This window comes from Sorghum bicolor, chromosome 2, assembly GCF_000003195.3.
Source record: "Sorghum bicolor cultivar BTx623 chromosome 2, Sorghum_bicolor_NCBIv3, whole genome shotgun sequence".
NCBI lineage: Eukaryota > Viridiplantae > Streptophyta > Magnoliopsida > Poales > Poaceae > Sorghum > Sorghum bicolor.
The window spans coordinates 77,702,431-77,726,404 of record NC_012871.2 but is presented as its reverse complement, the minus strand read 5'-3'; the positions used below and the strand labels follow the sequence as shown (position 1 = coordinate 77,726,404).

Sequence of the window (23,974 nt, the reverse complement as noted above, 5' to 3'; positions counted from 1 at the left end):
CAAGGATGAGGGGTGAGGATGCAAAGAAGAGGAGTGGCTAGGGCCGCCATGCCCTAGCTCAGTCGTCGTTGAGGGATGCAGAGCTGGGCGGGGCTTCTCGAAAAGGGAGTTAGGTCGTTACCGAGAGACGGGTTTTTAAGTATCTCATCTTGGTACAGTTGCAGTATCTTGTACATACACAAACGCACACCCATGTTATCCACGCACCACACTCAAACCACATGTGCACGACTAGACCTACAATAAATCAAAAGATCACATCCTTTTTTGAGATCATTAGGACCATCCAAGCTCTGTAGACAATGGGCACGTTGTAATCCTATGTGGCTCCTCGTGAGAGAGGCTACAGACGAAGATGGGGAATAAATCCCTAAGGTGAGGCCCCTGGATCAATTCTAGGAATTGAACCCAAGACCGGCTGCTCGTACCACCACGAACGAGCCAACCGAGCAATGCTCAATCCTCAAAAGAGAGACAGGTTGAGAGAGAGAGAGAGATAGCGAGGCGACATTCGACAGCGCTATCTGGTGAGCAAGAGACCGCTAGTGGGTCGAGTTGGTGGAGAAGGGTTTTGGCCGAGTTATATAGTTAGACTGTCTCCAACGTCCTAGCTATTAAGGCACCCAAACCCAAAATTGTGTGGTTCACATTGCTTTAGAGAAAAAAAACACAGTTCAATAGAGTAGGCAAACGAAGGACCCATTTTGGGTGTGAGGCCGGCGGAAACCAAATAAGTGTCCTCTCTCGTCGCCTGGCGCCTACACACAACTGTTTCATGAGAGGTGTAGAGCAGAGGAAAGTGCACCCCGTGAGATAGAAGCTTCGCCGTCAACAACATCTGCACCGAGCTAGGCTTCATTGGTATGGATCTCGCTCCAACTCCACCCTCCTTCCCTATTCCCATCTCTCCTCTCTCTCTCTCTGCGTGGATTTGGCCCCAGCTCACACGATACCCTCCGTTTTCCATAGAAAATATCCACGCATGCCCACGAAAGAAAATGTCTGTCCAAGGGGTCTTCTTTTGTGTTAGATGTTGGAAAGGACAAATTTTAGGTGCGTGACTCTTTTGTTGCACATGACCCAAACCATCCAAATGGGTCTCGTATTTAGGTTCATGCTATTGGAAATAGTCTTAGGGTTTTTTTTTTGTAAAACTACTCCACAGTAGAGTTTCTGGAGCAGTCCCAAATATCCCTTTATGTTGATTTTCACCCCGCCAGCTTGCAAGTTGAACTAGCAAAAAAAAACCAGTTTGATTTTCACCGCCAAACCGATAGTGGTATATTATCACCGCCGATTTTAAAAGAACCAACGGTGAAAATAGTGTTGTCAATAATGTTTTTTAATAGTGATTACTGGTTAGAAGCTCACCTAGCAAGTCACAAGTTGATCCCTATCATCAGATGGAGACTATTTAGTATTTTTTTTCAAAAAACTGAAGAACAATACCATGAGAACCTTCAGATTCCATTGGTCAGGACGTGATCATGTGAATTTTGCAATGTTGTCGTGTAGAAGAATTTTGCTCTTCGGCCGCACGAGAATTAACGGACAATGTACTTATGAGAGGGAAGTTTTGAAACCTAGAGCAAATCAAAGATTCAATTAATAAACTAAGTTCGTAGCCCATGTAAATCCCTCGACCACCATCCTCGGTCCCCTTCACAACCACTGCCACCGTCCTGAAAAGAATGTGATTTTAGTACGAAAGTTTACAGGAAAGGTACTAATATTTATGATGCAAAATAGGTATACTCCACGATGAATCAGAGTGACACTTATTTGGTATCATAAGTATATAGTATGCTAAAATTGCATTTATATTTTTAGACCTCCCTGGTTCATTTCGAAACACAGCCTACATGAGCATCAATCAACTCTGCTTCTGTCTTGCTGTAATGACGTCAGGCCCAAGCCCTGAGAAGACGATACTTTACTTAATCTAACGCAGCCTTAAATGTGGAGCAGTAAAAGAAAGAGAATAATATACTTATATAAATTCCATTGTGTTGTTTGTTCCGCAGATGGAAATGGCATACACTCTGGAACGATATATGTACATCACTTGGTACCTTCATCAATGGAATCCACCAGGGAAACACTTGGCAATGGCATTCCCAACATCTTAAGATACATCATCTCAAACTGGTGCTAAACCAAAGGTTTTGAACAGACCATCGATGCCCTCCGTTCCAACAAAATGAGACAAAATTCTCTCTTCATCTCCACAGGCACCCCAGCTCTTGCACATCTTAGATTAGATGCTTACCAAAATTCTGGGCTTCCCCAAACCATCCATCGCCTTGGTTAGCCACTTCCCCTCTGATCTGCAGCACCATGGCTTCGAATCCTGGTCCTAGTCCGTGGTGGTGTCCCTGGAGCTACCAAGTGTGAATTGGCATGTGCTTCCGGATCGTAGGTCTGGGAGGCAAGGTAGGTGAGGGCTGTAACCACATCCCCGATCAGCGGTCTCATGCTCGGTTGCTCTTGGACGCACATTGCAGCGACAGCAAGGGCCTGGTACAATCCCCTTGGAGGATACTGCCCCTCTAGTGCAGGGTCTGCCATCAGGGGAAATTTCCTCCTGTCTTTGAACAATGGCCGGGCCTGAAATGAAGCATCAACAAGGATTACACTAATTGTGAACAACAGATACATGGAGAGGTTTTAGACTTCTTCAGAGCAAGCAAGAGCTTACTTAGCGGAAAATCATATGGCGCCCAGGAGGGCTGATGCCCTCATTCTAAAATACCATGTTGCAATGTTTCAAAAATCATAAAAATCATGTATGTAGTACACCTAAAGTTCAGTGTAGCCACAACAATTCAGTTTGAAATTCATCTTTGATGCTGAGATTAAAAAAAACATAAGTTTCACTGTGAGCACATAGAGCAGTGCCAGGTTGACTGCTTGTCCATTTTGTTTCTTGGCATCTAGGATGAATTTTAAACTGTATTGTTGTGGCTATACTTAACTTTGTGTTTACTACATACATGATTTTTGTGGAGATTTTTGAAACATTGCAACATGGTATTTTAGCTAACGAAGGCGCACTCCCCCCTGGGCACCAAATCTGCACTCTTTTTAGCAGAGTGATTGGCATGTCATAATCTATTATTCAACAGCATCTTTACAGTAATGCCACCTAAACAACCAAATCAACCATGACAGGATAATTACAGAAAGCAAGCAAAATTAATGTAGCGTTGGCATGCTGCTGTTAAAGCTCGACATAAACATGAAATGCTGAATCTGGAAAGAAATAAAGAGAGGCACTGAAAATAACCTCCTATGCTTTCCCTTCAGGTGATATGATACCAAAGACTGAAGCGATAACGCCGAGCTAAGAGGCAGACATCTGGTAATTTTCCAGAATACATTAACGATCAATACTCACAACAGGCGGAAAATAGCACAATGTGCTGTTCACCATACTCAACATCTATACTAGAATTAGCACAGACAAGAATTAAAACATAAAGAACGATCAGCATCAGTAGCTTACCCATGCAACAAGATTTTGCTCCCCTCCAGCCCGGGTGTTGTCAATAGCCCTTTGTCCTGTAATGATCTCCAAAAGGACTACACCGAAGCTATAAATGTCCGACTTTAGGGTCAACTGTCCGGTCATAGCATACTCAGGAGCACAATACCCATATGTCCCCATCACTCTTGTGGAAACATGAGTTTTGTCACCGATTGGACCAAGCTTTGCCAATCCAAAATCAGACAACTTTGGGTGATACCTCTCTCCAAGCAAGATGTTTGAACATTTCAAGTCCCGGTATATGACAGGAGGACTGGCATCATGCAAATACTCTAGCCCTTTCGCTGCACCAGCAGCTATCTTCATCCTTGTATTCCAGTCAAGCCGTGCCTTATCTGGGGAAGGATCTGAGTAAAAATAAGAAGCCGTGAGTGGAGAAACTTTAACTACATAAATTCGAAAGGAAAGTATAGTAGTTCAGGACTTGAACAGCTTACCATGAAGGTGATCCTCAAGAGAACCTAGAGGCATATACTCATAAACCAAAAGCCTCTGATCCCCATCAGCACAGTAGCCAATAAGACTGACAAGATTTGGGTGATGCAGCAAGCTCAACATCAGAACTTCAACAAGAAACTCCCTGTTGCCTTGTAATCCGTTACGGTCAAGCTGCTTTATAGCAACAACCTATCATGGAACGAATGGCATGCCATGTCAATGCATTTTCCCTTAGAAAGGTTTAGATTTTCCAGCTACAATATGACATGGTATTGCTGAAGTGTTGGATGAGCATTAGTATTCAATAGTTTTATATATAGAGAGAGAGAATACCCATCCAAGGAATGTTTATTGATAGCAATCTAGGCCTAGCACTATATTCATGATTTCATCTTATTAGGGAATGGTGCTTCGTATCATCAGTCACAAGTTGGACTAGAGATATATAAAACAGACAGGGAAGTAAGAAAACCTGGCTGACACTGTCCAGATAGCCTCTGTACACCCGTCCAAAGCCACCCTCACCAAGAAGGCAATCAGCTCTGAAGTTGCTCGTGGCTGCTGCGAGGTCCCTGAAACTGAAGGTTTGCGCAGCGATTTGGTTGTGGCCAGATCCATTGCTCAGGACAATGCCCTTGTTTGCAGATTCCATGTTGAAATCGAATGAATCCTGCTTCGTCACACTAGACGACGGACGCTGTTTGGGTTTCTCTGCATCAACAACTGGAAGAAGAATACACGGCTGAGCCAAAGGAGGAGCAGGTATATACACAACCGAATTATGAAAGTGATGTAGCCAAGAAAAGGGAAGAGTATGTATCTCAAGACGACCGAATTGAAAGAAGAGGACCCAAAAAAGTTTGGGGAGAAGAACCCTGATGATACGAAACAAGTGAATTCCAGGGAAGGATGACCTCACCTGAGGCGGGGCGGATCTGGGGCTTCTCCGGCGGCTGCTTCTCCTTCTTCTTGGCCCCTCGGAGGCAGGGGAAGCAGCAGTCCATGGCTGGCTCTCGTTGCCTGACCTGCTTCCCGAGGAGGGGAGAGGCTCTAGTCTCCGCGTCCGAGTAGCGTGACCGCGTCCGAGTGGGTCAAAGAAGAGAGTAGAAGGAAGGCTGCTTCTTTTCTAGGACTTCTCATTCAAAATCTAAAAAAATTAAGATTCTCTGTTATATTAAATTTTGCGGTACATATATGAAGCACTGTTGTTGATATCTGTGATCTAGGCACCAATGAGTGATTGTGAGTCAGTGTGTCCCGAAATCTAGATGATAATGCAAGAAGAACACAAGAGTTTATACTGGTTCAGGCCAACGATGACCTACGTCTAGTGTGAGGATCGAATCTTGTATTATCTTGCACCCGAAATGCTCGTAGTAGAGGTTACAAGCGAGCTGCGAAAGAGGGTTCATGACCCAGGTCTCGGCAGGTAGTGTATCGTGAATACGAGTGTTTTGTGTTGAAGTGTTGTTGTTTGGTGATGGTGATCGTGTCCTTTTGTGGTGCGTCCCTGTCCCCCTTTTTATAGTCAGAAGGGGAGTCCGGGTTTACATGTACAGGCTAGGGGATGGTCTCAGTACTGTAGTGGCAGGACGTCTTATTCTTGGGGTTGTAGTCGCCACATGGTGGGCTCTATTGATCATTTTGAGCCATCTCTGATGCTGTGGATTCGATGTTTGACCCTGTTCGCACTTTACCGAGCCCTGCCTGAGGTCGTGGCCCTTTCTTTCGAGGCCTCTCCCCTTGAGTGGGGCTTGACAATGGTCGTAAAGCCCACAGTGCTTAAGACTTGACGTTCCCCATGCTTCCTGACTCGCTGTACGCATAGTGACAAACGTCGGGGCATGGGCAGGAGCGTGTCCTATGTCCTTTTTGTAGCGCGCTTGGCGTGCGCGGGAAGCCTGGGAATAGAGAATCCCAGCCAAGACTGGGGGTCAAGCGAGGCGGAGAACCAGCCTAAGACCGGGGTCGGGCGAGATGGAAAGCTCTTCCGACCCCCGAGGCTTGGCCTCGAGCGAATCAAGGAGAATCCTTATTCTCTTGAGTCCCATCCTGGACCGATGGGGAATCATCGAGGCCCATCCTAAACGTTTCTTAAGGCATGTGGGCCTCTCAGAAGTGTGTTGGGCCTTTGTTCTAGCTTAATTGGGTATCCACCTGACAATTATATATATATAGGTATTCCATTCGAAGCCCTGACCAAACTCAGCTGGTTTGGTTCCACCGAACCAAACTTCCACTAGCCCAGCCCACTAGCCCACCCATAGGCCCACCAGGTCCACCTTATCGGGCCCTATATAGGTGTCAAAACCCTAATCCCCACACCTAGCTGCCATCCCTGCCACACACCCACCCCCACTCGAGCATGGCTCACCGACCTAGGAGCATCGCGGTCGCATCCTGGAGATGAGGCACCGGTGGTGTCTGCCCACCGGCAAGGAGAGGGGCAGCTCTGACGGCTTCATAGCCCTGCAAGCATGCTCGACGGCCCCCTGCTGGCGGCGCAGTTCTGCTACAGGACAGGCTGTGACTTGGGAAGAGGAGGGCCAATGCGGTCTGCTGCAGCTGCTTGAGGGCGCGGTCTACTCTGCCGCTCCGACCTTCAACCCGCGCCCAGGGAGCCACGCCCAGTGGCGGAGGAAGGATTTAAATTGACGTGTGGCGAGTATCGAAATAGCTAATATAGGTAGCATATAATTTAGAAGTACAGTGATTTCTATACAAATGCAAGATTATTCTATTCATCAAGTACAAAACATATAAGCAAAACGTATAAGAACTACATATATAAATATTATATACGGAAGACATCAAATATTAGGATGAAATATTGAAAAAAGATGCGAATGAATTCAATGGACAAACCGAGTGACACTGAAGCTTTAGTTACATTAGGAGACCTAGGTAATTGCATTTTCCTATCTTTCTACTTTTGAAATGCATTCTTAATTTTCTCAAGATCAATTCCTCTGAACCTCTCTCTCAATGTACTAGTGTTAATCGTGTGTTTTAATAAATGGATTGTCAGCCTGTGCACATACACTCAAGCCCACAAGCTAGAAGAGATCAAGAGTTCAAGACCCCAAGTACGTTCAGATAGAAGCATTCAGCCTTCAATGAGGCTTCTTCAAAATATTCTATACAGCAGTTTAGAGTAAAAGAAATCAATCTACTATAAGCGCTAATGGCAAAAAGTAATTTAGGAGAGATTGACTCAGAAATTGAGATATGGCAAGAGCCATACCTTGCCATATGGGTGGCTCCGCCCCTGGCCACGCCGCCGTGCTCCCAAGGGCCGCCGCCAGGCCCATCTTCCCTCTCAGCTACTTTTCTTCCCCCTCGCGTCATCGTTCTCTGTGAGCATGGCTACCTCTCCTTTCACGCAGGTGATGTCCACCTTCTCATCTTCTTCCACCTCAGTCGTATTGCTTTTCCCCTTCTCGTCACCTATCTTTGACCTCTTGTTTTCCTCCATGTGTGCAGATCTAGAACAAAACAATGAACCAGGTGAAAGTCCATTCATCTCGTGAAGGTCTAACAATCCCATGGTGTTGGGTTATGTGCGGCAATTCGTGCAGCTAAAGAAGATTCAAGCACGACAACCTCCTGTAGCCAAACAAGGTATAAATCCATTTTCCCCCTTTGCCATTGATTTTCTGATGGAGAAATAAATTCATGCTGAGATCCGTTGAATCCATCTACTGTCTTGCCAGTTAGGTTTCCTTTGTTTAATATACATGGAGGAGTCACAGCTCTTCCTTTCTTTAGTCTAGGCAAGATGAGTCACAGCTCTTCCTGTCTTTGCGTGTGGTGATGGTCAGCACCTTCGGCGCCATGAGCGCCTTTAATTATTGGGTGCATAGAAATTAAAATCATAATTTCTTGGATGCATAAGAATTAAAATATTTGATATGTTTCTATGCCTTTTTTTTACCATTGCTCTGGAGCTTCTCTAGATAGAGTGCCTAGCAGGCTACTCCCAGACCCACGCTGTCTCACATGCTGCAAGCCACTCACGCCACTGTAGGATTTTGTATATCTTGATTTTTTTAATCTATTCAAGGCACTACAGGATTTTATGCAATTTAGAGATGGATGTTCTGCAATCATGGTTTATGCTTAGAGATTTTAATGGTCATGCATAATTCATCGTCATTGTTTTGTTTGTAGATTTTTGAGTTATTTGCTTGTGTGCATAAGTTTCTACGCATGGCTAAACTATAGCTTGGTATGTATTCAATATATTGTAACAACAAATTAGTCTATATTGTTGGAGCAGTTAACTGTGCACTCTATATAGTTATATACATAGTTGGAGTACCTTTTTTATGCAATATTGATGCTTCTATTTACAGACAAATTTATTTCTGTGCTTACATACATGAGTTTCTATTTTAAAAAACAAGGTTTCTGTGTAATTTATTAACTATATCAATTGCATGCTGAACCCTGATCAGGGAAAGCGTCGACGTCACCCCCAGAAAACCACAGCTTGACGCGTGTTCGGAATATCAAGCGTCGGGGTCCCAGTTACGTATACTTAGGGGCAGGGTTGGCTTAAAACAAAAAAAATAAACACCGAAACCCTCCGCCTCAGTCCCGTCTCCCCCAAACCCGTGCCTCCGCCACTGCTACGGAAAAAAAAGACCGACTCCTTCGGCGTCGCTCCCGTCGCCCCCAACCCCGCACCTCCGCCGCCGCCGCTACGGAAAATTATTAGAGCATATTTGTGAACTATATGACAAGTGAATAGCATGTCAAGTGAATAGCTTTAAAATTACCCATCATTTGTGAACTATATGAGACAATGTTTTTTAATTGGAACAAATTTCTATGCAATATTGGAGTATATTTCTATATATTATTAGATCATATTTCTATACGTTATTTGTTGGCTTCTTTCTATGCATTGTTTGAACACTTTGACATAGATTCTTGGAAAAATTATCTGTATACTTCTACATAATTCTATACTTTTCTAGTACATAATTCTATACATTGTTTAGGTTGGGGTCATCATGATGATGGTACAATAGTCCCCTAGAAAGGAGGTTATTTTTGGATTCTATGCGTTGTTCCTCTATTATTTATTAGTCCCGAAAGTGACAATAATGGTTTGGTTTAGGATTGTCACGATTTTGGATAAAATAATCTCCCACAGGGCAAAGTTTTATTAGGTGTTTTAAATTATTTGTGCCTGCTAAGACATGTTTATATGTGTTTCTTGCAGCTATAAGGTTTTTGCGCATAGTAAAACATGCTTCTATACCTTTCTTTGCCACCGTAAGTTTTTTACGTCTGCTCAAATATGTTTTTATGTCTTTGTGTGTGGTGTAGGGTGGTTGGAAGGATTCCTCTATTTTTGGTGTGAGATCAATGGTAGCTCGGACATCATAGGACATGATTTGCGACGTTCACAACTTCCTTGGCTTGTGACGGTGGTGTAGTGTGATATTCGATATAGTTGATGGGATAATGTAAAAAGTTAGTTTTCTATATTTTGTGTTTATGTGCTTGGATGATATGAGCGAAACTATTGATTTCTATGTAATCTCTATTGGGTTTCAATATTTGGTTAACTGAGTGTCTATGCATGTTATGAGTTGGGAATATCACACTAGTATGTAGTGTTTTGTATGTTTCATTTCGTTAAAAGGAAGTATGTGTAAAGTTTTTATACATTGTTGCTCTATTAAATAAACATATCCTTGTGCAAAGAACGGCGTGGGTATGGGTAGTGATGGTCTTAGTTGTAATAGACCCCCATAGTAGGAAGCATGATGTTGTTACAGACAATTATGGTTGTATCAGGTGGAATGTCCATCTCATAGAGAGGTTTTTACGCAGCAATGAAATTAATTTGTATTCATTGAACTACTAATTTATATGCAACGTGACACTAAAAAATCTTTATGTGTATCTTGACTGTTGATTCTATTTACCTACTAGGTCATCACGTGCCAGCATTCAAATTTCAAATTTTGAAGAAGATAAGATCGTCTTCATGTGAAGATGTTTCTATGCGGTAACAAAATTAATTTATATTCATCCAACCACTAATTTCTATTCAACGTCGGCGCCAAAAACTTTGCTACACATTTTGACCAGTGATTCTATGCATTTAATCAGTCATTACGTGTCATGATTCAAATTTTAAATTTTAAAAAACATGAGGTCGTCTTGATGTTTCTTGCTCACAAGATCTATTCGGATGTATAAAACTTTGTCTCATAGTGCGCAAAATTATGAGTTTTTTTTTCAAAAATATATTCACAACGGATCTTGAATCGTGCACAAAAATATCAAGAGTTCAATGGTGAAAACCGTTTTTGAATCGGATGTTTCGTTGACAAAATTATCGTGAAAAAACAGAAGAGATTAGAGTGGACGCATGAGTCTATGTCAGCTGTTGTCAGGTGTAATACCCAGATTACAGAGAGATTTTTATGCACTAACAAATTGATTTTAATTTATAGATTTTATGCATTATCGTGGTAAAAACCTTTCTGGATAGCCTAACATAGAATTTTATGCATCCAAACGTTTGGGTCTTCAGAGGTCCCCACCTTGAAAGCCCAAGTTTGGTTTTGGTAATTAATGACACCAAGTTGCTAATGCCTTGTGTTTAAGTGATGTGAGTTAGGCATAGCAACACATATTATGAAGGTGCATGGTGGCATGGAAAGATGGCCACATGACTATAAAGGGATGAAGCTTGATGTGGAGATCATGATGATAGACGAGGAGCAAAGTTATCAAGGCAAAGGTATAAACATAGGGTTTTACTTTTGCCGGTCTAAGATGAGTAGAGAAGTGATTGACCGGGTTTAGGATAGATAGCCGACTATCAAGAGGGGAAATCACGGTCATCTCTTGAATCAAGTGCTACTAGGTCCATATCTTGAGCATATGCATTAGAATCTAGTAAAGTGCTAACTTAACTCCTTTTGGGAAAATGTTTGTGAAAAGCTAACACACTTGCACTTTGGTGGTGGACACTTGTTGGTGTTAGCACATTTACAAAGGAGGTGGAGTTCCTAGGGTTGAGAGGGGTGTGGGTTCCTCTCTCCCTCCCGCCGAGCTTGCGAGGCGGGATTCGGCGCTTTTGAGAAAAATAAGTGTATATTTTCTATTACGCCGGTGGGAAATTTAGAGAAGTCACGAGAGTGTTTTCTCACTAAGAAATACTCACCGGACGCTGAGTGCGGAGGCACCGGACGCTGGCCTCAGCGTCCGGTGAGCTTGACTCTGCTAGGGTTAAGCACCGGACGCACTCTGACAGCGTCCGGTGGTTAGCGTCCGGTGTGAGGGGTTTTTGCAACCCTCTCTGCGCACGAGTCCGGTGAGCACCGGACCGTCCGGTGCCTAGCGTCCGGTGAGGTTGCGAGTTTGACAAACTCTCTGCGCACGAGTTCGGTGAGCACCGGACCGTCCGGTGCCCATCGTCCGGTGTGTTGCAGGTAGCCGTTAGAAACTGACACGCGAAATCAAGGAAGGACACGTGGCCAACTCTAGTGCACCGGACGCAGGGTGTCGAGTGTCCGGTGCTCACTTAGTAGCGTCCGGTGCCCCCGTTTACAGCCTAGTGAAAACAGCCAACGGCTAGTTTTCTTGAGGGGCTTATAAATAGTTGGTGGCCGGCTTTGGGAGGTTAACTCTTGCACATTTGATTACTTGAGACATACATTGAGCTAGAGAACACTCCCTCCACTCATCTCCTTGCTTGATTGCTCATCCTAGTGAGATTGAGTGAGATTCAAGTGCATTGCTTTGAGAGTTGCATTTAGTGGCACTTGATTCTTGAGTTTGCTGCGGATTTCTTGTTACTCTTGGGTGTTTCCCGACGCCCTAGACGGCTTGGAGCAGCGGTGGTGTTGAGCTCGTGATTGGAGATTGTTTCGAGCCTCACCAAGTGATTTGTGAGGGGTTCTTGAGCCTTCCCCGCGGGAGATCGCAATTGGCTACTCTAGTGGATTGACCGTGGCTTGGAGGATCCCCATCTTGTGAGTGGATGTGCGGCACCGCTGAGGGTTTGGCTTTGGATTGCCAATTAGCTCGTGATCCATCAAGTGGGTGTATCGCCACAACGAGGACTAGCTTGCCGGGAAGCAAGTGAACCTCGGTAAAAAATCTTGTGTCATCTCTTGCCGAGGATTCTCTTATTGTTGTGATTGGCTATAATTCTACTCTACAACGTCGGTATAACAATCACTAACCTCTCCTTTACTTTTGTGCATACCTTGCTAGTTGTGTAGCTTGTTTAGCTTAGTTCTCTTGTTGTTGTGCTTTAGTGTTTAGCCTTGTACTAGTTTGTATAGGTGGCTTGCATAGCTTAGTTGAGCTAGTGCTAGAATTGCTTCGCCATTTGTTTTACTAACTCACTTGCTTAGTGAAGTTTGTAGAATTTTTAAATAGGCTATTCACCCCCCCTCTAGCCATTTGGACCTTTCACACCTGCGTGCGCGTCAACTTCGTGGAGGTTAGGTGGAGTAGTTGACTGGCTGGGGCTTCCAATATCTAATTGTATATATATATATATATATATATATATATATATATATATATATATATATATTCTACACCCTAGGTATAGAATATTATTCTACACCGCAAGTCAAAACTGAGTAGAAAAAATACTGAGCAGTACTGGAGAGTGTTCAGTTTTAACTTGTCTAACACTCAGGACCACGAAATACTGAACAATACTGAAACACAAATACTGAGCGATACTGAATTTTGCTCAGTACAACAGCTTGGTGTAGAATAGTATTCTACACCTAAAGTGTAGAATAGCACTTATATATATATATATATATATATATATATATATATATATATATATATATATATCTTTAATTTGCGAGACGAATTTTTTAAACCTTATTAGTTTATAATTAAATAATAATTATTAAATATAAACAAAAATGTTACGATACCCTAAACCTTTTCATGAAAGAAACCAAACGAGGCCTAATAGAACCCTGTTGTTTAGGAGTACGGACTTAACTGCTGTAGTATATGTGTATGTGGGCTTCGTTTGTCAGCAAACGGTTGCAAGCTAAACCTTTTGCGACCGTTTGATTCCCTTTCTACTAACAAAACAACTCGAGCAACCTTGTTTTTTTTTGAATTAGAAGCTTGTTAGCCTATTTGGAGCTCATTTGGTAGGGCTCCTGCTCCTCCGAAAATAACTTCGATTCCAGCTTTCGTGAATGAACACATTCTATTAGGGAGTTGAAGTTTTTTTAGAACGGCCGTTTAGCAAAACAACTTCTCTAAATAGTCAAAAGAGTAAAAAGTTCATAATATCTTTATTTTTCTCTTTTTGTTTTTTCTTTTCTTATCCATTACCCGGCCACCGTGAGTCCGGGACCCATTCTTGTTCCTCAGCATCGTTCTTTTCTCTCATTTATTATTTATTATTATTAACTCTACAAATTGCGTGAGGTTCTCAAATAGAAGTCGTGTCCACGTCTCCCAGAAAGTTACTGTTCGTTGGATCAGGACCATCCACGGTTCAGGTTGCCACCGCAGGATTCTGCCAAATCAAATTCGTGTTTTACTGTTTTGCTTCTCGTTGATTCCTTCCGGCATCTCCCTGATTCCTTCCTACTAATCGTTTCTGTCTAGATTTTGCCTTCCCGATTCTCCCTTGTTGCCTTGTCCTCTCCATCGGCCTTCTGTATGGAAACAGGCCACCTAGAAGCAAGTGGCCCGCTAAAACCTTATCGGCCTTCTTGTTGCCTCCGTCCGCATTTGACTGTCCCCGCATCCATCCCGTCCCCTCTCAGCCGGCGCTCGCCTCTGGTCGTTCTCGTCGACCTCGCCGGTCCGCCATTGTTTTGCCCGTCTCTTCCTCCCTCTGCGTGTCCGGTGGACCTCCGTCGTAGCTGGTGCTCGTGCGGGGGGCTGCCGCTGCACCCCCCCCTCCTCCGTCGTATTTGCGTCGATGTTTGCTCCGACCTAGGTTTTGGGGTTTCCACACCTTCGGCGCCGCCGGTGTCCGCTGCCCTTTCAGTCTTCTCCGGTCCATTGAGCTTCTTGGTATGCCTCTGCCCCATGTGTTTTCCCCTATCTTCGCCTATGATTTGTTTCGTTTGCTTTGGTGTTTGCTCCGACCTAGGTGTTGGGGTTTCCACACCGTCGGCGCCGCCGGTGTCCGCTGCCCTTTCAGTCATCTCCGGTCCATTAAGCTTCTTGGTATGCCTCTGCCCCATGTGTTTTCCCCTATCTTCGCCTATGATTTGTTTCGTTTGCTTTGGTGTCATCTGATGTCGGTGACTTGGTACCCAGTTCAGGTTTCAGCTCTGAAGGTCCGCGGTGCCCTGCATTTGTGCCTGGTTGGGTCGATCTCCATCTAGGTGCTTCCAGTATGCTTCTGCTCCGTAGCTTCTTCCTTGTGTCCACATAGCATTCTGCTATTTCCTGTGATTTCATACCGATGGCTTCGTTCTCAGCTCCTGCATGCTCCTCAGTATACAAATGGATCCGCAGCTTGGTGGTGGATACAAATGCCTATAAGGTCATGGCACAAATGCATTACCTAGGTAATCGATAATTACTTAGAGACGAGGGACAATGATATGATGACATACCTGTTTATTCAAGACCATGCAGTTAACAAGCTTTAGTTCCTCTCAAATGTGCAGGTACCTATTAAACTTCACTGCAGGGGATGAAATAGGAGAGGCAAAGTTTCTTTGCATATCATGAGGTAGCCAAGTTAATTGTTCAGGAAAGACTATAACTCAATTTAAATCCTTTGAAATTAGCGTCTGGACTGCCTTGGCTCCTCTGGGTTGTTATTTCCAAAAGAAAATTATATTCTCCTTTGGTCTTACCGAGGAGTGATTCACCTTAAGAGTATGGAGGCAACATCTGGTCAATCATATTTTAGATAGGTCAGACAGGCAAAATTCTACATTGAACATTGCTGAATCTGCAAACGTTACACAAACCATTTCAGCTCCAGCAAGCACCTCCATGCAGACACCAACTTCACTTCAAATTGCGTGGTCCACAGGTTCAGCAACAAGTTCAGATTTCCCACACGACTTAATCAGTATGCTAATTTTATTTTCCTTATTTATTAACCATTTTCTATATACCTATATAACTGGACAAACCTCTGTTCCAAATTTAATGTGTAGACACCCGTCTCAGCCGCGGATCCAGATGACACACCTACAAAGGATCCTGGCACCGAGGTAAATACACTAAAACACATGAATTAGTCATTTAGGTTTAACTCCTTTTCTTGGTTTTTTTAAAAATTTCCATTGAAAACTTAGCATTCTATCATACAGGTCACCTGCAGAGGCACCCAATGCTCGCAGACACTTATTTAAAGATGTCGGTGCAGTGGACGAGGTAAAATTGTTAACACGTACTAACTTATGTTGTATAAATCCATACATTATACACTACTCTTTCACAACTACCGTGCCATTTACCGTACCCCAAACTTGGTAAATCACTCTGCTTCCATTTATGCAGCGAGTAGCAGACGATGAGAGTTTCACTGCACCTGGACTGATACAGGATGATATGAGTATCCCAACAGGGTCTCCACCACAACCACAGACAAAAAGGTAAAATCAGAGAGGAGAGCGAAACAAAAACAAGAAGAAAGAAAAAATTATTTAAATTTATTCAATACTATATAGTTCTTGACAAGTATGAGCATTAAAATGACAGGGCTAGATCTGAAATCTGCAGGGGTTAATCAGCTGCGGCTCAAACAGGGTAGCCTAAGGTACCATGTGAAACTTAGTAAATATTACATGTTTTATCTGTCATATTCATATTTTTTTTTCTATTTAATTAGGTCACCATATACCACCTTTGTTCTGTAGTTTAGACAGTATTAATATGCTGCCACGTATCATACAACTATTTTGGTGAACAATACACACGTTTCATACAACCGGGAGGCTCCACTGTATTTTACAAACACAACATACAGCTCCTCCCTGTACCATGCTCCATCTATAGTGTTGGTACATGAAAAAATCTCGTTAGGATAGGAAAGTTATATGGTGCAATGAGACGTGTCACATATATACACTGACCCTATATAACTTTCTTTCACCCTCAATTATAAGATATTAATTTCCCGATTTCTTCACATGGAAAAGGCTATTCTTCATTGTTCTTTACCTACAATCTAAGCCATGTGTATGACAATAATTGTAAATCATTTTCCTACACCACCAGCAGAATGTATACATCCAACTATTTGTAAAGCTAAAGTTTCAAGGGGCTATCAAATATACAAGAAATTTCAGTTTCATCTAATCTTCTGAATCCCCTGAAAGCTTACCAAAGAAAATTTCTAATACATTGTCCATTGCATTGTTTGCTTGTGGTTTAATGCAGGCCGCAGTGATCTAGAAGGGGCCATCATTGGTCTTTTGCGCATGAAAATGCTTATGATCCTGTAGATGGTTCTGCCATACAATTAAACATAAGAACTGTTTGAAGGCCTGTTTGTTGTATAATATCCAGGCCATTCTGCATCTATCTATCTCTATAATACAATGAAACGCAACTCTCCTGTATTTTTAGAAAAAATTTTTGCATCTATCTAGCGTTACTTAAACTCAGTTGCTCCCTCTGCAGCTTATTTATTGTATAATATCCGTGCTGCTACTGCCTCAGGGAGAATCCGTATGGTACAATCGTCTGTTTCTGAATGGAACTTATGTAGCAGCCTATTTAAATACTTATAGAACAAGCATATGTGGTACAAGTACTAATATAATATAAACCAGTGTACATGTGCTGCTACCATCTTCTGTTTTTATGGTTTAGTCTGTCTCAAAGCACCCTCCACTTGGTGCTTTGTATCCACAATGGTCAGTAAGTAACCCATTTGTCGTCAAAATTGCTGTTGTGTACCTGCATTGCCTTTCTGTCTATAATATGTGCCAGGAAGGGTATCTCCTTTCAAATATCTGTGGTTTGAATCTTGTGAAACTCAGTTTCGGCCTTTCGGGGATGGCCTTGTGCCTCAACAACGTTTTAACACGAATAATTGCTGTTGCTGCAATATGCTTAACCATTACAGTGATGTTCAGGCTCAAATCTGCGTGCTCCATTTGGTTCACACGTCTTCCAGTTTTTTATTATGTCAATGTATAATTATGGTTCAACCCACTACTATATTAATTAATATTATGCATTCCGTGCAATGTCCACTATACAGTTTTGTGTCTTTCAATTTCAGAAATGCTAATGGTCAACCGGTTGATTTGGAGCTTCCAATCAACCGGATTCTTGGCCGTTTGATCCGCCGAGGCACCGCCCTTGCCAAGCCTGCTGCCCACCGATACTAATGCCGTGGCCTGGTCCAGTGCACATCGCGGATGACTACGTGCACGTCCGAGCATATTGACATGCAATCGTCGTCTACACATCGTAATTTTGCAAGCTAGCTAGTGTGATGCAGATCAACTTTCCAGTTCGTTTGTTTTCATCTTTCCGGTTCGTTTGTTTTCATCTAGATAATTTGTTCTAAAATTTGTGAATAATTTGATGATATTTGTGAATAATTTGACATATATTTCTATGATGTCTGGAATACATAGAAATAATTTGTAACTTTTTTTTGAAAAAATTGGCATATTTGTGTTATTCTTAGATTACATCACTCTATCCAATAAATTATACCGAAGAGATTATTATAAAAATAATAATAAGGTGGTGTAAATATAACTATAAGATAGTGTAAATACATGTAAAAATTTCAGTTGATGGAAAAAGCTAAATCAACCGGTTATTGGCTAGACAACTCCTTCAATTTATATCCGCATTTGCGCGCGATGGCGCGCCCCCTGCCACTTGTACCACATATGCTTGGCGCTCGCAAGCCTCAGAGATTGGCGCTCCGGTGCCCAGCGGCTCAGCGCAACCCTGTGCCCGGCAAGGCAACTGCACCTAGCAACCCCGCGCCCGACGGTCCCATGTGACCCCACGCCCAGCGACCGCGCGCTAGAAGCTCCGGTGAGGCACGCTCAGACCCGCCTTGGTGACTGCACGCGCGGGCGCGGCTGCCCTCCCCGCATGTCCTTCCTTGTCGTCGAGTCGAGGGCAGACTCGACCTCCACGCGCTTGGGGCCACTGGTGGCAGACAGGACAGGAGCCCAGAGAAGCTCGATTTTTCGGCTCCGCTCCGCCCGACGCAACTGGCATGTGAGACAGTGAGAGCGTGTTTTTGGGGATCGTCATGAGGAGCACCTGCACAACCAGCTGTTTGGTAGTGGCAGCCGAAAAACAGCTCCAGGAGTTGGCTCAGAATCTATACCAAACTCTAATTCCTGTGCTTGCAAGCTTCTTAGGCCGGTCTCAATGCATGTTTCATGAGAGTGTCATGCACATTAAATAGGATGTCACATAAGCAAAATTGCTGACTTGGAAGGGTCATTAAATGAAGGAGTTTTATCAGATGAGAGAGAAGTTTCATCTCCATAAAACTCATATGGCACAGTTACCTACTCCCTCCATACCGTAAAAGCTGACGTTTAGACAGGAATTGTGCTAACCAAGGAGTGATTAATTAGGGGTAATCTTCCAACGTTGCCCTTATTAAATAACGTCGCGGGTGTCATATAATCAAGAAACATCCGTAGCTTGGTTGGTGTGTCGTGAGTAGTCTGAGGCAAGTGGGCGGGATTCGATTCCTCTGGCCCCTAGTTTTTTTTCCTTCACTCACGATTTTGCATGGCCCTGTCAATTTTGCATGGCACTGCGCTGAGGGCGGCCGCGTGTTGCCGCGTTTTTTTTTGGCTTGCCCGCTTCGCTGAGGGCGGCAGCGTGTTGCTGACGACGGTTCATGTACCCCTTTCTATTTAACTGGTGTCCAGTCCTTTTCACTTGTACTACCGTTTTCACTTGTACTACCGTGCTTCTCTCTTTCCTTCTCTCTTTCTTCTCTTTCCATGTTTTGCAATGGCCATTCCATTTGATTTAAACGTTCGTTTAGAAGATGATGGTGACAACTTTCCATTTGATATCAATGAGAGAATATCGGAGGATCACAACACATATGGTGATGTAATCAGTTCCTTTGTTCTTTTTTTTTTATATTCAAAGCAACAACGTGTGCTAATGTTTCTCATTTTCTTTCTTCTTTTTTGGACATACAGGTTTTGATTTGAACTTACCACTAGACGAGTTCGGCGCGGTTGATTTTGATTATCTACAAAACCTGCCTGGTAATTTTTTCCCCATATAGCTGGATAGAAGAACATGCCGTGTCTGCCTATTTGCATGAGTGTGTTTGTTTTTTTCCATTAAATGAGTGTGCTTGTTTTTTTCCATAATAAAAGAATATCCCGTGGCTAAGTATTGCATGGATGTGTTTGTTTTTTTCCATAAAAAAAGAAAATGCCGCGGCTAAGGATTGCATGAATGTGCTTTATTATTAAAATGCTTGTTTCATGCCGTGGCTAAGGAAAGCATGACTGTGCTTGTTTTGACATCATGCCGTGAGTCCTACTAAAATGTCTGTTGCTTACTTTTGCTAGAACAAGTTGTCGAGGCACCCATTCAAGTACCCCAACCGAAGCATGACTATACTGATCTTGTTAGACAACAAGTGTACCAAGCATTGTTAAAGAGAAGCAAGAATGGGAAACTAGGCAAGCATGATACAACATTTGTACCTAATCAATTTGGAGTGAAGATTAGAACAGTTCAGCGCATATGGAGGCAAGGTAAAAACCAACTTGCTCAAAACATTCCGGTCATGGTTCCTAATCTAAAGAAAGGTAGAAGTGGCCGCAAAGCAATCCCTCTTGATTTGGAAAAATTGCGAGATATTCCTCTCAAGCAAAAGATGACCATAGAAGATGTGTCAAGTAGACTTGGTATTAGCAAATCTAGGATACATAGGTATTTGAAAAGGGGTTTGCTTAGACGCCACTCTAGTAGTATCAAACCTTACCTCACCGATGCTAACAAGAAGACTAGGTTGAAGTGCATTAACATGATTGATCAAGGTTTGCTTGATGATCCAAAGTTCAAGGATTTGTTTGACTTCGTGTTTATTGATGAGAAGTGGTCCTACCTCACTCAAAAATCGGAGAGGTACTACTTGCTACCCGAGGAAGATGAACCACACCGCACTTGCAAGAACAAGAACTACATCCCGAGGATCATGTTCTTGTGTGTATGTGCTCGGCCAAGATTTAGAAATGGAGAATGTGTGTTTGATGGAAAAATAGGTTGCTTTCCACTTGTCACTTTTGAACAAGCTATTAGACGAAGCCAAAACCGCCTTCGTGGAGAGGAAGTAATCAAACCAATTCAATCAATCACAAGGGAGGTGATAAGAGATTTCATGATAAATAAAGTGTTGCCCGCAATTAGAGCAAAGTGGCCAAGAGATGATGTGAACAATCCAATTTTTATTCAACAAGATAATGCTCCATCTCATTTAAAAGTTGACGATCCTCAGTTTTGTGAGGTTGCTAAGCAAGAGGGGTTTGACATTAGGCTTATATGTCAACCACCCAATTCTCCCGATTTTAACATTCTAGATTTGGGATTTTTTCGAGCTATTCAAGCCATTCAATACAAGAAAGATGCTAAGACAATAAAAGATCTAATCCCGGCAGTCCAAGAGGTAAATGATCATCCATTCATTGTTTTAGTACATTACAAAATGAAAGATGCTAATTTCTTCAACACATGTTTTGTAGGCATTCTTGGAGTATTGTCCATGGAAAGCAAATAGAATTTTTGTAACATTACAAACTGTTTTGAAGGAAGCAATGAAGGTTAAAGGTTGCAACAAGATAAAGATTCCTCACATGCAAAAGCAAAGACTAGAGAGGGAAGATAGGCTGCTATTGCAAATCTCTTGTGAACCTTCCTTGCTAGCTGAAGCCATTAGTAGTCTCCCTGCAAATTAGAAGATGCAATTTAGCTTATGCAAATTAGAGTGCCGAATGCCTATGCAAATTAGATGTTGCAAGTTAAATGCATGTATTGTACCTTACTGATTGTTGCTTCACCTCCTTTGTTGGACTGGGTACTGATCTTCTCCTCCAACTTGTCCTCCAACTTCTTTATAACGTGTTCAGGCAGAACGATGGTCTCACCACGCATTTCAAGTTTCTCTACATCCGGAATGAAGAACTCACAATCAAACTTGTCCATGTCATGGAGGAACCTTGCTGGCATGTCGTAGTCTTCATGTAGAAGGCCACAACGGCCACACTTACGAGCGTTGCGGCGAGCTTGGAAACAAGCTTCTCTAAAGACACCGCCAGCGTGGAACGTGCCGCAGCGAGGACAGTGCACCTCCTCGATGGAGTCCGGCACCACCTCCTCTGACTCCATGGCCGCGACAGAGTCTGGCACCTCCTCCGAGTCCATAGCCATGACGGAGTCTGGCACCTTCTCTGAGTTCATGGCCACTACGGAGTCCGGCACCACTTCTGAGTCCGTGGCCACGACGTTCTCCGACACCACATCCAAGTCCAGTGCGTCGATGGAGTCCATGGCCACGCCGGAAACGATGGAGTCTTGTGCCTTCGAGTCCACGGACACCATGGCCTTCGAGTCCAGCACGTGGATGGAGTTCGCCTCCGTGGAGTCTGTGGCCTCCAAGTCCAGAGCGCCAACGTAGTGCTGCGCCTTGACGGAGAGGAAGTCCATGGCCTTGAGCGAGCAGGAGAGCGTGGCGCGGCGAACCAGTGGTGCGAGCAGGAAGTAGGCGCACGAGCGTGGCGGCGCGGCCAACTCTAGAAGCGATGGCGGCGAGGGCGCGAGCAGGAAGGCAAGCGCGTGCCGGCGTGCGTGCTGCGGAGAGGAAGAGCCGAAGAGACGCGCGTGCTGCTTGATTACGGGGCAGCGATGAAGTGCTACGAGGCAATGCCATTAATACGAGGTGAAGCTGAGCAGTCGCGAGCGCAACGGGTGGCAATGGGTAGGGGCATTCGCGTCCGTATTCCACTCCGCAGCCACCCGACGTCAACTTATACGAAAACGAATATTGAGCCCAGAACGACAGCTTTTGCGGTATGGAAGGAGTAGATTATAGTCTTGGTAACAGTGTCATGAAACTATGCATTGAGACTGGCCTTACAGTTGTGAGAGTTCATTGGCTCTCCTGGGTTAGCAAACGTCCTGTTATCCGCGTAATAAATCAAAAAACCAAGCGAGACAAGCGAATAGATTCTATATAACTTTTAACAAAAAAACTAAGTATGTTTTTTACTTTCTTTCTTACTAAGTAGCATGTTTATGTGTTACTACGGAATAGCTAACAATTTATACTAAAACCACGCGGATTACACGATAAAATAATAATACTATTAAAATTAAATATCAACATTAAAGTGACATTTAATTAAAAAAATAAAGTTTGTGAAATTAAGAGTCACAGAAAGCAAAGTGTCGTAGGCTCACAAACTCTACTATATAGACCTTTTTTTTTGTGATGCTCTGATATTCATTTCTTTCGTACGTCAATAAATTCACGAATAAGTTCTACCGTATCTTCATACCATCTTGTAAATAGGTTCGAGTATAGATGTGAATATTAGTGTCTGTCACATGAATAATACTGTGTGCCTTGAGAAATCTCCTACAAAACCTTAAAACAATGTATATTATACTCACCGTATAAATATAAATGGCTTTAGGTCTATTTCACGCAGACATATACATTAGAAATAAGGTATCCACTTGAGTGTCTATGGCAAGATTCACCATCAGCAATATATAGAAATAGGATCGACCTCAATTTCTCTTGTCATACAAGGTGTCCACCTTAACAATCTACTATCATTTGCATTAACGCTCACTAGCATAAGAATTATGACATCTACGTCAGCGAGATACATCATTCACTATAGATACAAATTTTATAATTATGCTAATAAAAAAAGTTATATATTTATATTTCTTCTTCATACCCGTGGCAACGCGCAGAAAATCCTCCTAGTTTCTCTAATACTAAGGCCCTCTCCCAAAGTGGGTCTCCTAGAGCCCACAAAAACATTTGTCAAAGGACCAGGGTTTACGCATGAGCGTAAACGATGGGTATAGAGGAGAATCATTTTGTATCTTTAGACATTAAACTGAGGACTAATAGTAATAGTAATAGTAATAGTAATAGTAATAGTAATAGTAATAGTAATAGTAATAGTAATAGTAATAGTAATAGTAATAGTAATAGTAATAGTAATAGTAATAGTAATAGTAATAGTAATAATAATAATAATAATAATAATAATAATAATAATAATAATAATAATAATAATAATAATAATAATAATAATAATAATTTGCCCTCTCCTGTTAAGCGCAGAGTCTTCTGCTTGGTTAATATTTGTCGTGCTTGGTTCTCTAAAAAGTAGTTTCCATATACATATTGTCCACAATGTTCGTATTGAGATTGTCATGTGTCCGTGTACAATCAATTGCGTGCAAGTATTCCCTTCCATATTTATCCACCTTGCATGAGATTAGCGAAGATGACTCACATTTGTATGGCATTGAGCTGGAATTGCCTGCATCGGTACCCACCACTGGTTCACGACGCCTCTTCTACTGGGCACCGCCGAGTACGTATGGGTTATGAGGCTGCAGCTTTGCAGGCACTTATAGCCTTACAAACTTTATTTGGTTTTGTTATCGTAGATTATAGCCTCCATACTTTGCTACTATATAGGACCATTGCATAGTGGTTGGTTCCTGCTGCAAATAGAGGTGTACATCTTGCTAGGCTCCTTACTATGGGCTGCCATAGGGCCACTCAGGATAATACACAGCTTCTTGCTCATGCTCAGCAGTTGTTACGAGATATAGGAGACATGTCACCTAATTCCTGATGTCTGCACTGCTAATATGTTTTAGGTCTTATCTATTCACCTTACTAACTTCAGAGTATTCAGCACAACATACCTTTTTGTGGATCCTTAACTAAGTTTGCCTCCTCCTCTTAGGTATTTCTTCCGAGTCCTCATTCTTGCTTTC

General features: G+C 42.8%; 1 protein-coding gene and 2 long non-coding RNA genes across 14 annotated transcripts; 2 read left to right on the top strand and 1 right to left on the bottom strand.

The window, feature by feature from the left end:
• On the bottom strand, window positions 1,969-5,091 carry LOC8077533 (probable serine/threonine-protein kinase PBL7). Of its 3 annotated transcripts, none has more exons than XR_002450421.1 (6): window positions 4,905-5,091; window positions 4,458-4,708; window positions 3,985-4,174; window positions 3,506-3,894; window positions 3,287-3,358; window positions 1,969-2,607 (listed from the first exon to the last, which is right to left on the bottom strand). XR_002450421.1 is itself a non-coding variant. In XM_002461238.2 (5 exons), the coding sequence occupies exons 1-5, from the start codon at window positions 4,987-4,989 to the stop codon at window positions 2,308-2,310; spliced, it is 1,215 nt and encodes a 404-aa protein (XP_002461283.1). In that variant the 5' UTR covers window positions 4,990-5,090; the 3' UTR covers window positions 1,969-2,307. The 3 variants fall into 3 exon arrangements, 1 of the variants encoding a protein (XP_002461283.1); XR_002450422.1 differs by lacking the exon at window positions 1,969-2,607 and adding an exon at window positions 2,614-3,145; XM_002461238.2 differs by lacking the exon at window positions 3,287-3,358 and having other exon boundaries at window positions 4,905-5,090.
• LOC110432413 lies at window positions 7,215-9,688 on the top strand. The gene is made up of 3 exons (XR_002449867.1): window positions 7,215-7,371; window positions 7,469-7,606; window positions 9,323-9,688. It is a non-coding gene; the product is annotated as an uncharacterized LOC110432413 (long non-coding RNA).
• Window positions 13,644-17,596, top strand: LOC110433066. 10 transcript variants are annotated; one of them, XR_002450460.1, is made up of 11 exons: window positions 13,645-14,029; window positions 14,109-14,185; window positions 14,284-14,355; window positions 14,443-14,532; window positions 14,635-14,699; window positions 14,952-15,047; window positions 15,136-15,192; window positions 15,292-15,355; window positions 15,482-15,576; window positions 15,683-15,740; window positions 16,364-16,774. It is a non-coding gene; the product is annotated as an uncharacterized LOC110433066 (long non-coding RNA). The 10 variants fall into 10 exon arrangements; XR_002450458.1 differs by having other exon boundaries at window positions 14,279-14,355; XR_002450464.1 differs by having other exon boundaries at window positions 13,644-14,185; window positions 14,279-14,355; window positions 15,704-15,740.